This window comes from Monopterus albus, unplaced genomic scaffold, assembly GCF_001952655.1.
Source record: "Monopterus albus unplaced genomic scaffold, M_albus_1.0 scaffold41.1, whole genome shotgun sequence".
NCBI classification, from domain to species: domain Eukaryota; kingdom Metazoa; phylum Chordata; class Actinopteri; order Synbranchiformes; family Synbranchidae; genus Monopterus; species Monopterus albus.
Genome location: NW_018127921.1, coordinates 3,670,305 through 3,685,385, shown reverse-complemented (window position 1 = coordinate 3,685,385; position 15,081 = coordinate 3,670,305). Strand labels below are relative to the sequence as shown.

General features: G+C 39.7%; 1 protein-coding gene across 1 annotated transcript in view; it reads left to right on the top strand.

Annotated features, from left to right (window-relative positions):
• wnk1b (WNK lysine deficient protein kinase 1b) overlaps positions 1-15,081 on the top strand; it is a 100,360-nt gene that overhangs the window by 66,216 nt on the left and 19,063 nt on the right. The window contains 10 exon segments of the mRNA XM_020599626.1: positions 763-920; positions 3,975-4,063; positions 4,884-5,023; positions 5,369-5,448; positions 5,682-5,876; positions 6,056-6,119; positions 6,608-6,789; positions 10,194-10,880; positions 10,882-11,526; positions 13,868-13,963. Of these exon segments, the coding sequence (XP_020455282.1) occupies positions 763-920; positions 3,975-4,063; positions 4,884-5,023; positions 5,369-5,448; positions 5,682-5,876; positions 6,056-6,119; positions 6,608-6,789; positions 10,194-10,880; positions 10,882-11,526; positions 13,868-13,963 (2,336 nt within the window).

The window sequence follows — 15,081 nt, the reverse complement described above, 5'->3', positions numbered from 1 at the left end:
TGGGCATCTTTGCTTAGACTTCTGCCCCCGTGACCCGGTCCTGGATAAGCGGAAGAAAATGGATGGATGGATTGTGGTGTCTGTTACATGTTGGGTTAGGGAATTACTGATAAGAAAGAGGTCTATTCAAGAAAAAGACTGATGAAGGGAGGAAAAGTAGGTGTATTCTCTAGATGTAGGATTACTCCTTCTCCAACTATCACCAAGTCCATAATGCTCCATATATTGTTTTATTATTTCAGTGGAGTGCTGATTTCTTATACTGCTGGAGATGATTGAACGGTCAATTTCTGGGTTAATAACAGTGTTAAAATCACCAGCAATAATAATATTTGTTGAGTTGCATAAAGATGAGAACAAATTATGAAAAAAGCATGAATCATCATTATTGGGGCCGTATATGTTCGCAAGTGTATATGTTGTCTGGTTAATGGATACCTTAATAATTATAAATCTGCCTTCTGGATCAGTGATAGATGTATTATGAATTAATGGGATATTTTTATTAATTAAAATTGAGACACCTCTTTGCCTACTCTTATATGTTGATGAAAATATTTGGTTAAATGGAATAAAATAAATAAATGAACACAAAAAACAAAACAAAAAACAAACAAACAAAAAAAGCTGTTTAACGGGATCTAGGGTTGATGCATGTGCATTTACAGAAACTTTAAGATGCAGAGTGAGGCATGGTGACTGAGGGATCAAAATTTCCAGTAAGATTCATAAGAACATAGTTTTTTCTCTCCTTTTCATCAGGTACCCCAGAGTTTATGGCTCCAGAGATGTATGAAGAGAAGTATGATGAATCTGTAGATGTCTACGCCTTTGGGATGTGTATGCTGGAGATGGCTACATCAGAGTACCCCTACTCTGAATGTCAAAACGCTGCACAGATCTACAGACGAGTTACTAGTGTGAGTCTGCATTTCCTGTGCTGTGTGTTTGTGTCACAGAGAGTGGACCGGCTTTTGAATGTCTCAGCTATGAATGCTGCTAGACTGTAGAGACACCAAGTTCATGTGTTGTATCCAACAGCCTTGTTGGTCGCTTTGTCTCTAATCCTCCTTGGCCACTCTTCCTGTACATGTGCACTGACTGTAGTAATGAGTTTGGCATGAGTTGCAGGAGGTCCAGTCATATGATTGTGTTTTTGCACTGATTACTCTCCAACCCTCCCCTCACTGTCTTTCTTTCTTATAAAAAAAATTAATTAAACATTAGTGCTGGAAAAAGACGTTATAGCTTCCAGTTTTTTCTCCGCCGCTGGAGTGGAATACTGAGCAAACCCTGTCATATCAAAACAAATGATAAAATTTACTTTCATGGGCTCTGGTTTGTCATTATCTGTCCAGTTTCATCATTTAAATGCTTTTTGATATTCTGGAAGGCAGCCAACAGTCTGTCCCCCACAACCTCTCAAAAAACTGTATCAGAGAGAAACTCAATTGAGGATTAGCATATTTACTTATTGACTTATGGAAGGCTGAATGCATCTGTGCATCAACCCATCTGATGCTTTTAGTTTTTTGTAACATTTCCAACATGTGCTAAAATGGCTGGAAACGCTGAGGGAATAAAATGAGATGGAGACCACAACAAAGACAGAGAGGACAACAGATGCACTCAGATGTGGTTTTAAGTTGAGTGCTGTTGAGGTCATCGCCCCAACAACACACATGCACATGGGCAGATGAGAGCTGCCTCACGGGACTGACAGTGATGGTTAATGGACCAGTGGAATTTACTAGAAATCTCTCTCTCTTTTTCTGTCTATGCTTTTCTTTTTTCATTATCTGCCAATTCTATTTGCATCTTAGCACAGCTTTTATTTCAATTCAGTATAGAACTTTATTGGAAATAACAAATCATGTTGATGTTATGTCAAAGCAGAAAAGATGTGCAATTGTGGGCACAAATTTCAAACAAAGAAGAGTATTAATAATAGTATCTCTTAATATTTGACTGGTGATATTAGAGAAATGTGCTGAGTGAGTGCAACATCCCCTTCAGCTGAAACGTGCTTCTGTTACCCCAGGCGAACATAAAAATGTAATAGTAACTTTTGACACACACTGGCAGCAGCGGAAGTGTTTTTTTCTTTGAATGTGTTTCTATCAAAATTAGAAACTAATGTGTTCCAAACATGTCGTCATTTCCTATTTCACTTACAGTATTTTACAACACAGTGATCATCCACAGGCTGCTTGACAGATGCTAAAAATTTTTTTTTTGGATTATGCTAACATTTACAGTAGTATTTTAATATATAGATTTCACTTTAACTTTTTAGTTCAGTGATGGATCAAACCTTTCCAGGACCCATTCATATGGTTGGACTGGTAAATTCAACTTATTTAGGTGCAGGTTTCCTCCCAGCCCCTCACCACCACTATGGCAGAAGTTACCCAGTCCTGGAAACAAATACCTTTCTGTCTCTCAATTCAATTTCCAATGCTTTGTGAGAAGAATAAATTCATGCATCATATTTCATTCATTTCCTCTGTCTGCATTTTCCCTCTTCTTATTCACACAAAAATGAAACTACTTTGTGTTTGATGGAACAATATTTCTTTCTTCCAGCTTTCTGAAGTTAGACACAATTAACTCCTGACTTCTAAGAAACAGTTTTTATTTTGTATGATGGGGCCCCCTGGGAGCACGGGAATGTGGTGATATAATCTATATCTTATCTTCTCATACCTTGATATACAGTGTTGTTGACATGCTTCATGGTCCTTCTTCTTAATGCCATTACTTCCCCCATCAATCTTAACCTTGTTTGGCTGCCCTGGAATCTTTGAGTGTGTGTGTGTCTGTGTGTGTGTGAGAGAGAGATGGGGGTTGTTATGTAAGTACAAACTGGGGTGTGGTTGCAGGAGCAAAACAGGTTGGAAGGAAGGAAGCAAGGACAAGGCTGGAGGAAAGAGCAGAGGGAGGTGCTCATGTACTGGTATAAACAGATTGAGATAGTCAGGCTGACAAGGAGTCAGTTAGTTAATCAGTAAGTTTAGACTAATATCTCTCACTCACCTCTCCAGTCCACTTGTTTGCATACTTCCTAGGTAAGTTACTTATCCTGTATTTGAGTGTCATGTAGCTGTTTTAATAGTCACCCAGAAATCATGTCATTCACTCATAGCTACAGTTTTTTTTTCTCTTTTGCTTCATTTTTGTCATGCTCTTCCTGTCTTTTTAAAAATAATGTTTGCTTATTGCCTTGGGTCTCCTCTCATCTTTGTGAGTTGATTTGTTCTTTTCTATCTGATATACTGTATAGTCTGTGTGTTCAGTCCTTGAATACCTGCTTGATTATTTTCCCAGCCCGTTAACGGCTTTTAGTAACCACATCCAGGTGGGCCCTTGCTTTACTATGAAATTTTACACAGACCAGGCAAATCCATTTAATTGCTAACATGACTGACTGGAAGGTTTGTTGACATATGTTCATACAGGTGTATAAGAGAGAGGAGAGGGTGTGATATTTTCTGGAGAATGCCATCTTCTTTTGCTGTCTCTTATTTATTCAGGAATTAGCTTCCTACTTGCATGTCTTTGTGCAGGTCTTTATTTATTTCCTCCATTAACAATGCTTGAATGAACAGACTGGTCACGCCTTCTGGCATCGAGCTGGTTCCTTAGCCATAGTTTTGGCAATTGCATTCTGACTGTTTCCTTTTATTTGTATTATGTCCCTAAATGTATTCTGGTATTTTTGTTGTGTTCCGTTATTTCTGAGAGGGAATCAACTCTAGACCAAACCATTACTAGACAGTCTCTCACCCTCTAGGGCCAAATATTTATCCTTTACGCTACATCATTAGAACAAACACCCTCTTTGCATTGTTCATTTACAGAATGAGTATTTCACAAACTTTGGCTTCCCTTTTGTCTGTGTGTTTCTTTATTCAACTCTCTCCATAAGCTTCCTTGTCATCACAGCTCTTCTTTCTCTGTATGTGATTGTGCAGGGTGTGAAGCCTGCCAGTTTCGACAAGGTAGCCATTCCTGAGGTGAAGGAAATTATAGAGGGCTGCATCAGAACAAATAAGGATGAGAGGTGAGTTAACACAAACATAAACTATTAATGCCAAGTCTTTAACACATGGTGTGGTTTTTTGTCTTTGGCTATTTCAATGTTTTATAGAGTTTTTGCTATAGTTTAGGTAGATTTACTGACAATATATAAATTCAGTCTCTGAGGTTGATAAAATGCATTAGATCTGGTTATCATCACTACATCCAGTAATGCTTGATGACACTGTTCAAGTGAGTCTTGTGACCTTTGTCCATTTTTTCTACAGTAAATGGTAGAGAGATGAAGCAGTACAAACTCATTCTAACTTGCAACTTCTTGGTCAGAAAGAAGTGCTCTCTTCTCTGTCCTCGTGCTGCATGTCTGCCAAGTCAGCCTCCATAGCCTCTCATCTACTGCTTTATACAGTAAACTTAACCAAAGCTGCACTCTCCTTCTCCTTTCTCTTTTTGTCTTTCCTCTCCTTATTGCACAAATTCAGTTACTTTGATCTTTTTTTGAAGAACAGTCATTGGATTCTTTGTCTTTCACTCAGGAACATTGACAGACAGAACGCTGGCCATCATTTTTTCCCTAAATATTGTAAGAACAATCAAAGGCCCCAGTCCCCAAACAAAATGGTGATAGGATTAAGATCACAAGGCATTGCTGATCTTGGAAAAAAAAAAGCATTAAGTAGTATCACGTAGTAAATTCACTTCTTCTTTGTTATCAGTGTTTTATCCTATATTTCTTTTCTGCTGTATTGTTCCGTCTGCATTTTTCAGGGAAAATTCTGTATGGCTGGGGCTGATCATCTAACTGTGCCTTTTAGTTAGATTTTTTTCTTATGTTGTTTTCCCAGGTATGCAATAAAGATCCTGTTGAACCATGCGTTCTTCCAGGAGGAGACAGGGGTGAGGGTTGAACTGGCAGAAGAGGATGATGGGGAAATGATCGCCATCAAACTTTGGCTCAGGATAGAAGATGTCAAGAAGCTCAAAGGCAAGTTTTTATTTCATCTGGTTAGTGTCTTATAAACATGCGAGTGGTTGTAGTGGGGGTGTTTTTTGTGATTCTTAATGGTTTGGTGACATTTGGAGCCATTGTAGTAAGTAAGAATTTCCTAACTGTGCATATGACAAATAAACACTTTGAACTTGAACTTGTTAAATATCTGATAAACACATTTTAGCCATATTTGCCATAATTTAGCAAATAACATTTAGTGTTTAAAAAGCCAAAGCACTTATTTTTTGTTAATAAACATTAACATAATATTTACAATATAGGATTTATTACTGATAGAGACACAGCTTCCTGACCATACAGTGCATTATTTGTTTTTAGGAAAATACAATGACAATGAAGCCATCGAGTTCTCCTTTGACCTGAACAAGGATGTCCCTGAAGATGTGGCCCAGGAAATGGTACGTTGGAAGATTCAAGGATCTGGTTGGTGGGAGAAAGTGATGGATTTAAAAGAGAATAGACTGAAGGGAGGATATTAGGTGGAAAGAACAACATGGTATGGAGAGATGGAAAGGGAGGGATTAATGTATAAAGTGATAAATTGAAGGGTTTGATATTTGGAGAGGTGGATTTAAGAAATGTTACCTGTTTGTGTTAAAGAGAATAAATGTGACTTCACCTAACCACCCAGGTTGAGTCTGGCTATGTTGCTGAGGGTGACCATAAGACCATGGCCAAGGCTATCAAGGACCGTGTGTCTCTGATCCAGAGGATAAGAGAACAGAGGAAGCTGGTACGAGACGAACAGGAAAAGAGAAAACTGGAGGCTGAACAGCATCTGCAGCAGCAACAGCAACAAGAAACAGTCAAACCTTCACAGCCACAGGTTTGCTGAATTCGTTGGTACATCAGTTTGTGAGTATACGTGTACCTTTGTAACACTGATTGGTTGTTAGGAACGTTTGTGTAAGAAAATGTACGTGAATACTGGGGTACTGCAAATGATTTACCAGTTTTTTTTTTTCTTTATTGCCTTTTCTTTAATTTGAGCTTGTTTGTCTGCAGGCAGAGGCAGAGGAGACTGAAGTGGAGCAACAGCAGCTTCACTATCAGCAGACCGGCATCTCATGTAAGACATTCTGCAAATAGTAGATATGGTCAATATACTAGAGTTATGGTTGAGAAACATATTTATATATTCACATATTATATATTATACATTTTAAATGTATAATATAAGATAACTATTAGACACATCTAAAAAACATGACACATTGGTGCAACGAAACATCAGCACCTCTATTCATCTGTTAAGAATGAATTCATGAATATTACTTCTTCCTTGCTTTAATTGTTTACCTTTGCAATTATTGAACAGCTTGTGTTCCCCTGTGGGTGCATTTTTTTTAATGCGCAGAAAAATCACCTACTGTATGTGGAGTATGAAAAGTGTACAGTATATATGGTAGATGAGAAGATTCCCATGTTAAAGTACCTTTTTGTACTACCTCAGGACTATGTACTTAGGTCATTACTTAACGACGGAATTCAATACACTGTATTACGAAGACAGGAATAAAAGTTACCATCATGATGTCGCACGTTTTTCTCTCCCAGCTGAAGGAGGCTTGGACAGTGGCCAGGGTTCCTCAGTTTTCTCCTCAGACTCTCCCCACCTGGGTCAGCTGACAATGTCATATAGCAGTCCCCCCTCCACCCAGCCCCAGCCCTCTTACCCCTCCACCCCCACTGCTACACCACAGCAGCACCCAGGCTACAGCCAGCCACCACAACCAATGGTGAGTGACAATGTCATCCAGATTAGACATTATTCATGTTTGTCATTTACACTTATGAGAACTAGTTCATCCTTAACACATCTATGAGTGGCACATCATCAGACTGAAGTGAGCCCTGCAGTGTGTTTTGGAGTGGGACAGAATTGGAATGATGCCTGCAAAGTTTGTGAGTGGGCTTGGAATTCTAACTACAGTTATACAGTATGCTGAACTAAATAAATGAGAGCATGCTGGGGATGGGTTTTTAATTGGGGACAGTAACCTGAAGAAGAAGAGTATCCAAAGATACAGTATATCAGTATTTTCTTGCCCAGGGAAGCAGGTACCCTAATTTCCAGACTATAAGCCGCTACTTTTTTCGCTTCATGCACACACCCTCATCATGGAAAACACAACGAAATGCATATGATGCAGCTTTCAAATTAAAGGTGATCGATCTGGCAGTCGAAATATCTCATGTTACAACGTGGACACCTGCGGCTATGTACAAACTGTTTATTCGTTTTCAATTTAGTGGGTGCGGCTTATATTCAGGTGCGCTCAATAGTCTGGAAATTACGGTAATATACAGCTTTCTGCAGAGAAAAAACAATCATGTTATTTTAGCCATTTAGAAAATCATACAACTTATAATGGCGTCTGATAGTTATTCATATCCTCTGCTAATCAGTCAGCCAGTTAGTTAGCTAGCAAACTAGTAATCCAAGCAGTCAGCCACTTATTCATGGTAAGCTACTGTAGCCATTCAGTTTTTCTTGTATTTCCTGTGATTCTCTCTTTTCCTCAGTCCTGCATTTTATCAACAAGTTTCTTTTTCCTTCCCTCAAAGCTTGTACTGGATGTTGAAATCCTTCTTCTTTGTAATGATTGTATGACTACGTACTGTTCTTCTGATGATTAGAGTTACAATTTTTACTTTCACATTTGTTCTTTTGCATTCAGCTGGTTATATTTGTTGTTTCTCTTTTAACATAATCTGGTGCCTTTAGCTTTTTTTTTAGGTCTGCCTTTGAAGTAACATAACATTTCTCAGTATGCTTTTTTCTTCATCAAAGGTAATTTCTTGGAGCCAGCAGACAGGCCGACTTAGTATGTTGTGTTAAATAACGACTAATGAATAATTTTGGAAATTCATTCTGGCCATTTATGTAATAGTGGATGTATTTTATATTTTATTTTACTTTAAATTGACTTTTTATACTTTTTTTTTTGTTTTTCATTCATTGTATTTTTTCAGTTGTTTTACTTTACTGCATTTATTCACAGGTATATACATGTTTTTGTGTTATTCTTCTTTGTGCTATTTGTTTTTCACAGTTTATTACAGACTGTATAAATGCCGTCCCTGGTAGGCTAGTGGTTAAGGCACAACACTCTCGCCGCTGCGGCCCGGGTTCGAATCAGGGTTGCGTCAGGAAGGGCATCCGGCGTAAAACACGTACCAAATGTCAACATGCGAGTCGTCAGTGTGACGATTCGCTGTGGTGACCCCTAAACGGGAAAAGCCGAAAGTGACTTTCTATTACAGACTGTATAAAGGTTTTACTCCAAACGGGAATTTGCTGATGTAAAAACTGAAATGGTTTCTCTTACAAAGTCACCGGTGATCTTCTCCCAACAGATGGATTCTCTGAATCTTTTAATGTAGGAGCTGTTCTTTATTTTTATTCTAATAATGAAAGTAAAGTCGAGTGTTTCTTTAACAGAGTTGAAATGTAAACTGTGGCTATAGCTTTTTTCAATCATATAGTGGATTTTGGTTGTGTTCTCCTTTACCTATTGGTATTGTCACTGTTGCATTTACATGTTAAAAGTCCAGTTTTTGTACTTAAATGTCTTTGTGCTTGTTCTTCATGCTGGTCCTATCCTCCTCCATCACTCTTCCCTGGCCTACAGCATGCTTCACAATGCCGTCAAAGTCTTAGCATATCTGTTTGCATAGCAAATGTGTGGGCTGAGCCAGTCCGCTACAAGGCCATTAAATTCAGTCAAGCAATATTAAGTCTGTAGAGAAATGCTCCTCACTTTACATTTTTATGACCTCACTGTTTTATTAGTTTGCTTTGAGACGCTACTGTGAGTTTCCCCATCCATTTCTCTCTCCCTCTAATAGGCCATCTTTTGTATTCAGCACAGAATCACTTTCATGACTCTTAGCTTTCCTCTAAGGAGCAAATGCCTAATACCCTGTGCATCTACCACCAGGAAAACTTTGTAAAAATTTTCCAAGTGTAATGAGAATTAGATGTTGGCTATCAGAGTTGCAAAGTCTGCTGTATATATCCAGAGTTACAAAAGATACCTGTACCTTCAGCTTTTTTTGTTGCTTGCAGCCAGGGCCGGAGGCGTTATGTTTTCTGGTTGTACATTCATCTGTCCATCTCTACGGCCCATTCTTGTCAACATGATATCTCAGCAATGCAAATCAGAGCTGTTACAGCTCATTGTTGGCACTCCTAACCCTCAGGAAACACTAAGCCTGCTTGGAGAGACAATTCAATTAAATTTTATTTGTATAGCACCAAAAGTCTTCTCATGACACTTTACAAAGTAAGGTCTAGACCTTACTATTATTATTATTATTATAGAGGAAGAACACAACAAATCCCCCTTGAGCAAGCACTTGGCGACAGTGGGGAGGAAAAACTCCCTTTAACTGAAGAAACCTTTGACAGACCCCAGCTCTTGGTGGGCGGCCTTAAGCATTTAACAATGCTTCCTCTCCCTCAAAATTGGCACCAAGCATTTTTAAAAAAAAAATCATTGTTCCTAGTGTCTCTTCTTGGACATTTTTTAAAAAAAAGGGAAACTGTTAACACTATAATTTTTAAAAACAGTATTTGATTTGGATTACAGTTATTTACTGTATTTGTGTACTAGGTTAAAGTGATTTAGACCCGTGTTTCTTCATACTGTAATTCAAAATTTCAGTCTGCAGCTGTTTAGTTAAAAAGCCACCACTTCACAGGGAGAAGCTAAGAGAAATGTTTTCTTGAGTGCAGATGCATCACGGCATTATTGAGCTATGGGCTACATGTAGCATTTGTCCTTTGTTCTTCCATTAATATTCTACCTTTACTGTACCTGTGAGCTCTCAGCATGTGTCTGAAGTTGTCTCTGTGTTGTCTGCCTGCCTTTGTGCTGTATAGTATCAGTCTGTCACATGGTCTGCCTGCCTGTTGTAACCAGCTCTGCATCATCTTGCTTCATTTCATCACTTCTTTCTCCAGCTATTTAGATATGTGCTGTCCTGTGTTAACCACGTCTTTTCTTCTAGTGCCGAGAGAGAATATGTCACTTTATGATCCTTTTGACTTTTTTCATTTAACATGGCCCTTTGCTGTGGTTCTCTCTCTCTCTCTTTTTCTGAGTTTTCTTAAATCCATTGTATCTCACTGTCGCAGCAGCGTTCACTGTTGTACCCCTACAGTGGAGGAGCAAGCGCAGAAGGAGGAGCAGGAGGGAGTGTCCATCTCTCAACTATCTCCGACTCGCCTACTGTTTTCTTCCCCTCCATCCCTGAGCGCCCCATTTCTTTCTCACCTCCACCCACTGGGCCTCCAAAGGCTTACAACACCCAGCGGCGCAAGAGCACGTCCATTCTCGAGGCGCACACACGACACTTCCAGGCTACCTACACTCAGTATGGTGGCAGCCTGTGCCCTTTTTCTGGGATGGAGACTGTTGAGAGCCCCTCTCTGTTTATGGTAAAACCTGGTTCTGCTCAAAGGCGTGTGGTTGGGGAGTCGCTGCATCTCCCAGGCCAATCTGACCCCGGTTTGTATGGCTATAACGACATGAGAGCAGAGCATGACGAAGCAGTGAGGAGATTAAGCTTAAATCAAGGTTCCTTATTGGACTGTTATGAAGCAATGGCATATGGACCTTGCCCACTGACTGCACACCAGCTTAGTCACTTGAATTTCCATCAGCAGAGGCAAGCAGCTAGTTTGAGTTTTGACCCTGGTCCTTCACCTCAGCAGGCATTCTTGCATCCACACATAATACAAAGAATGAGTGCACATAGCCCAATACTTCCCATGAGGGCATCCACCGGTGGCTCTGTGTCTTCTTCATCATCAGAGGGATGCTATTGTAGGTGCCCTTGATTCCCATTTAGCTGCAGCTGCTGCTGCTGCAGCTGCTGCAGGAGACCCAAGCCTCCTTGCATCTAGACTTTATCGGACCCGAAGGAGCTCAATGGACCTCCCTCTGGAGGATAATATTGCACCTGGATCAGGTGGTTCAGGCACGTACAGCCGCCTCCAGCCAGTGACAGAAGAATTGTACACCTATGTCAGTCCCGAGCCCCCCTTACCTCCAGGAAGTCTTCTTCTTCACCATACAGGTGTAACCACAAAGGACAGAAGCCCAGAACTTTACAGTGACTCCTTGACATCCTCTGACACAGGAGAGTTCCAGTCACCTCCTCCCCCACCACTCCTCCCTGCCTTTGACTCCTCAGCTGCCCAGTCCATCCCTCATTCGTCCTCGTCTGCACACTACGACTCATCAGGCGGGTTGCTTCCCATAGATCCCCGGGGACATCCACCGTCCATGCAGAGCTTTCTCCCTCCCACTCCATCCTCTGACCTCCCACTCGGGGGAGCATCATCAACTCAGCTGGAGTCTTTGATGCAGAACGCCTGGGTCCGGCATGGAGGGGTGGTACCAGCCCAACCTGACATGACATACCATGAGTCATTGCTAGCCATGCAGGCCGTTAACCCCTCTCTGGTACTGAGTTTAGACCTTAAAAACACCCTAGGTCCCTAGGTCCATTGCTAGTTTAAATCAGAAAAGTTGCTTTTTGTCATCAAATATTCACAAACCCCTGATAATTTTTTCTTGTTGGCAAGTTCTGATAGACTGATTTCCATATTTGCCAGTTTGTAATTGTAAAACAACAAACTTGTTGTTCAGTAGATAAACAGAAAACAGTATTTGCTGTCTAAAAATATATTTATGAAAAGCAACTAAATTGATTTATCTTAGTAATTTGATCCAGGGTCTGTTATACCAAACCCTTTTTTTAAACCCTACCATCCAAGGAGCCCCAGCTGCTGATGCTTATGTGTCATCATCAGTCTTTGGTTGTGATTTTAACCCCCTCCAGCCATATGAACACCACAGAGGGAGTTTCAGGGTCTGTCTTCATTGTGGCTCATATTATTCATTTCTTGTAGAAAAATATCAGTGGCTGCTACTTGATTAAGGATTTACCCAGCAAAGTACAGGACCAAATCACTTGATTTCAAGTCCAACCTAAAAAAATAAAGGATTGTTCATCAAGTAATTATTATTTTAAATTCAGAAGGTAGCCCCTGAGACACTCTTCCAAGCTTTATAAGCACTTAGTCTAAGCCCCATCCTTTTCTGTTCTGTATTTGATTTATTTATTATCCGTAAGTAACAGCGTGTGTGTATGTTCATATATGAATGTATATGAGAAATGTGTGTTTGTGCAGGTGTACTCTAAGTATGGTATACTTGAAATTTTGCTCATACAAATCTCAAGTCCATCTTGTTCTCCTCCATGAGTAACTACTTCTTAAATGTTTGTCATAAGGAAACTTGATAATATAATATCCACAAAATAAATTTAAAAGTTATGAATTTGGTATCTACATCAAGGCTTTTACCAAAATCACTGGAGTATAACAAAACTGCAGGACTGTGTTGATTTGTATGGCCAAGCACACAGAAACATACAACAAAACCAGCAGGGCTTAGACAAACCTTACAATGTAACCATGTAGACTTTTCATTTGTATGATTTAGATTCTTTCTGTTTTGTGTTATAATTGCTAAAGATGTCAGCTTCATGTCAGTTCTTTATTTTATCCTCTTGTGTGGTCATTTCCTGCCCAGACTGGGAGTCTGCTTTTGACACAGGGTTCAAAGGTCATTAGCTAAAATTCATTAAACCCTTAGAACGCTGATATTATCAGTGTCATCTGTATTTTATTCACTGGTTCCTTTGAATCACTTAAGATCATTTACCTTTTTTCTCATTTGTTCAATCTTTGTTTTTTGTCATTACCTCTGTTTTTGTTACATGTCATTTATCTTACGTTCTCTTATCTTAATATAACACTTAATTTTTATTTATTACATTTCTGAGCTGTGAAACTGTATTTATTTGACCAACTATGATGTTTGAAAAAGGTAGGTAGTAGTGTGTCTGGTGCAACTATATTTGTATAAGCACCTGCCACTCTTTTGGGCAGCTGAGCTTCATGGCAAGTATAAAGTTGCATACAGCCTTCTAAGGGTTCAGTCAATAGATCGGTCATAATTGTCTGTATGCTGCTGTTCTGCAGTGCTACAGAAAGATTTCAGTACGCGTAAAGTGGCAGCTAAGGTGTGGACAAATCAAATCGTGATAGAATGAGATCTCGTAAATGTAAACTTGTGTTAGGCAGCGTGGCAAGCTTCATCAATCTGCCACAAAGCGCAAAATTAACCTGACTGGGGAATATTTGCAGTTTAAGCTTTCACTTCAGGTAGCATTTGCCTCTACTGTCACAACAAATATTGTTGGACCTAGATCATTGTAGTGACTTGTTTCAGATGTTGAAATTTTTGTTTATATATCTCAGATTTACTGTTTGGTGTAAATGTTCCACTGTGTGCTTCATTGATTGTGTATCAGCCACTTATTAGCACTACCAATCACTTGGGTTTGACCTGCATGTAAAAACAAAAGCTGTACTTACACCATGCCTAACCCCAGTACTGTGCCCGTACTGTTGTGCATGCTCCACTAGAAGCTCTTTCTATGCATACTACAGGTGCTTGTGTGCATATATCTGTTAGTTAGTGTGCATGTGTCGTCTGTGTGCATGTGTGCATACACAAGAAGAAAACTAAAACAGATCGCTAGAAAACAAGCACACATACCTTGTGTTTGCATTCATGTACAGTTTCTGATATGGAAGCTTGAAGCATGTTCTGATTGTTGTTTTCTCTTCTCTCCTTGTCAATCTCTCCTGATTTCTTTCCTCCACCCTTTTATATCCTGCAACATTGCATCTCCTCCTCTCTATCCATATTTCTGTCTTTCTCGGTTTCTAAGCAGCAGGTTCAGACTCCTACCCCCCAGCCCACACCACCAGGACCCCCTCTAGTTCCTGCCACTTCCCAGCTAGCTTCCCCTGGAACCTCCCAACAGGTGAGATTATGGGGAAAAACCAGTGCATTCATGTTATGTTTTATACACACACACACACACACACACACACACACACAAACGTTTCCCCTTCACATCTTTTACTTTATCACCTTTATCACATGTTTTATACCAAATCCAATAAAGATACAAAAATTGCTCCACCCTATTTTTGTGCTTGTATAGTGATAACTCACATGTCTGCTTTATCTATAAGGTAACCACTCCAGCATAGCTGGCTCTTTGCCTACAGTAATGTCACATTCTTTTTGAAGAACTGTGTTTGCCCCCAGCACCAACCGCTGCTGTGAACTAAGTGCAGCCCTAAAGCCCTCAAGCATGAAACTGGATGTTAATCAGATATCAAATGTTTCCTATCAGAAAAAAGATGTAATGTATTTTTCTTCTTTGAACTAGGAACCAGCTGTTTCCTCTTTATTACATTCAGCATGTTTACATAAGACTGGTGTTCCAAACCTCTATACTGTAGTCTCATCTGGTAACGATTTTTCTGCTAACGGTAGCTGGTGTTTCCTGTACAAGTTGGGTTTCTCGTTACTGGAATTTGAGTTATTAGAAGCAGGCTATGATGGGGAACTGCACTTGCTTAAAAGTTATCAAACCTAAAAAGAATATTCATTTCATCCAGGCAGAGTAGGGCATCAGTTCAGAGCCCAACACACACAGCTATGCCGCAGGCACCTGCACAGGTACAGCAACGCTTTTAATTCAGTTATACACTATACAAAGTACAATACGTCTCCCATTAATGTCTGCATTCATCACATTCCTAACTTCAAGAAGACTTCCTGTATAGAAAATGCATTCACACTCAAAGGCACCCAAAGACAAATATGGAGAGATGCTTAGAAAATGGATACCTCTTCATTCACTACAACTTTCCTTTAGAAAGATCTTTTAGCCAGCTGGTTAGTTATGTTGCCAGTAAACCAGTGTTATTGTCATTCTTGGTCTACAGTAAGTGTAATTATTGCATGTTTTTCCCATCCTGAATTATTTCATTTCTTATTTTTATCTTTTTATTCTGTTTCTTTTGTTTTTCTTTCCATTCTCTGGTTCGCTCACTGGCATGCTGCCTGGTCATCACTGGGTTTGTCTTT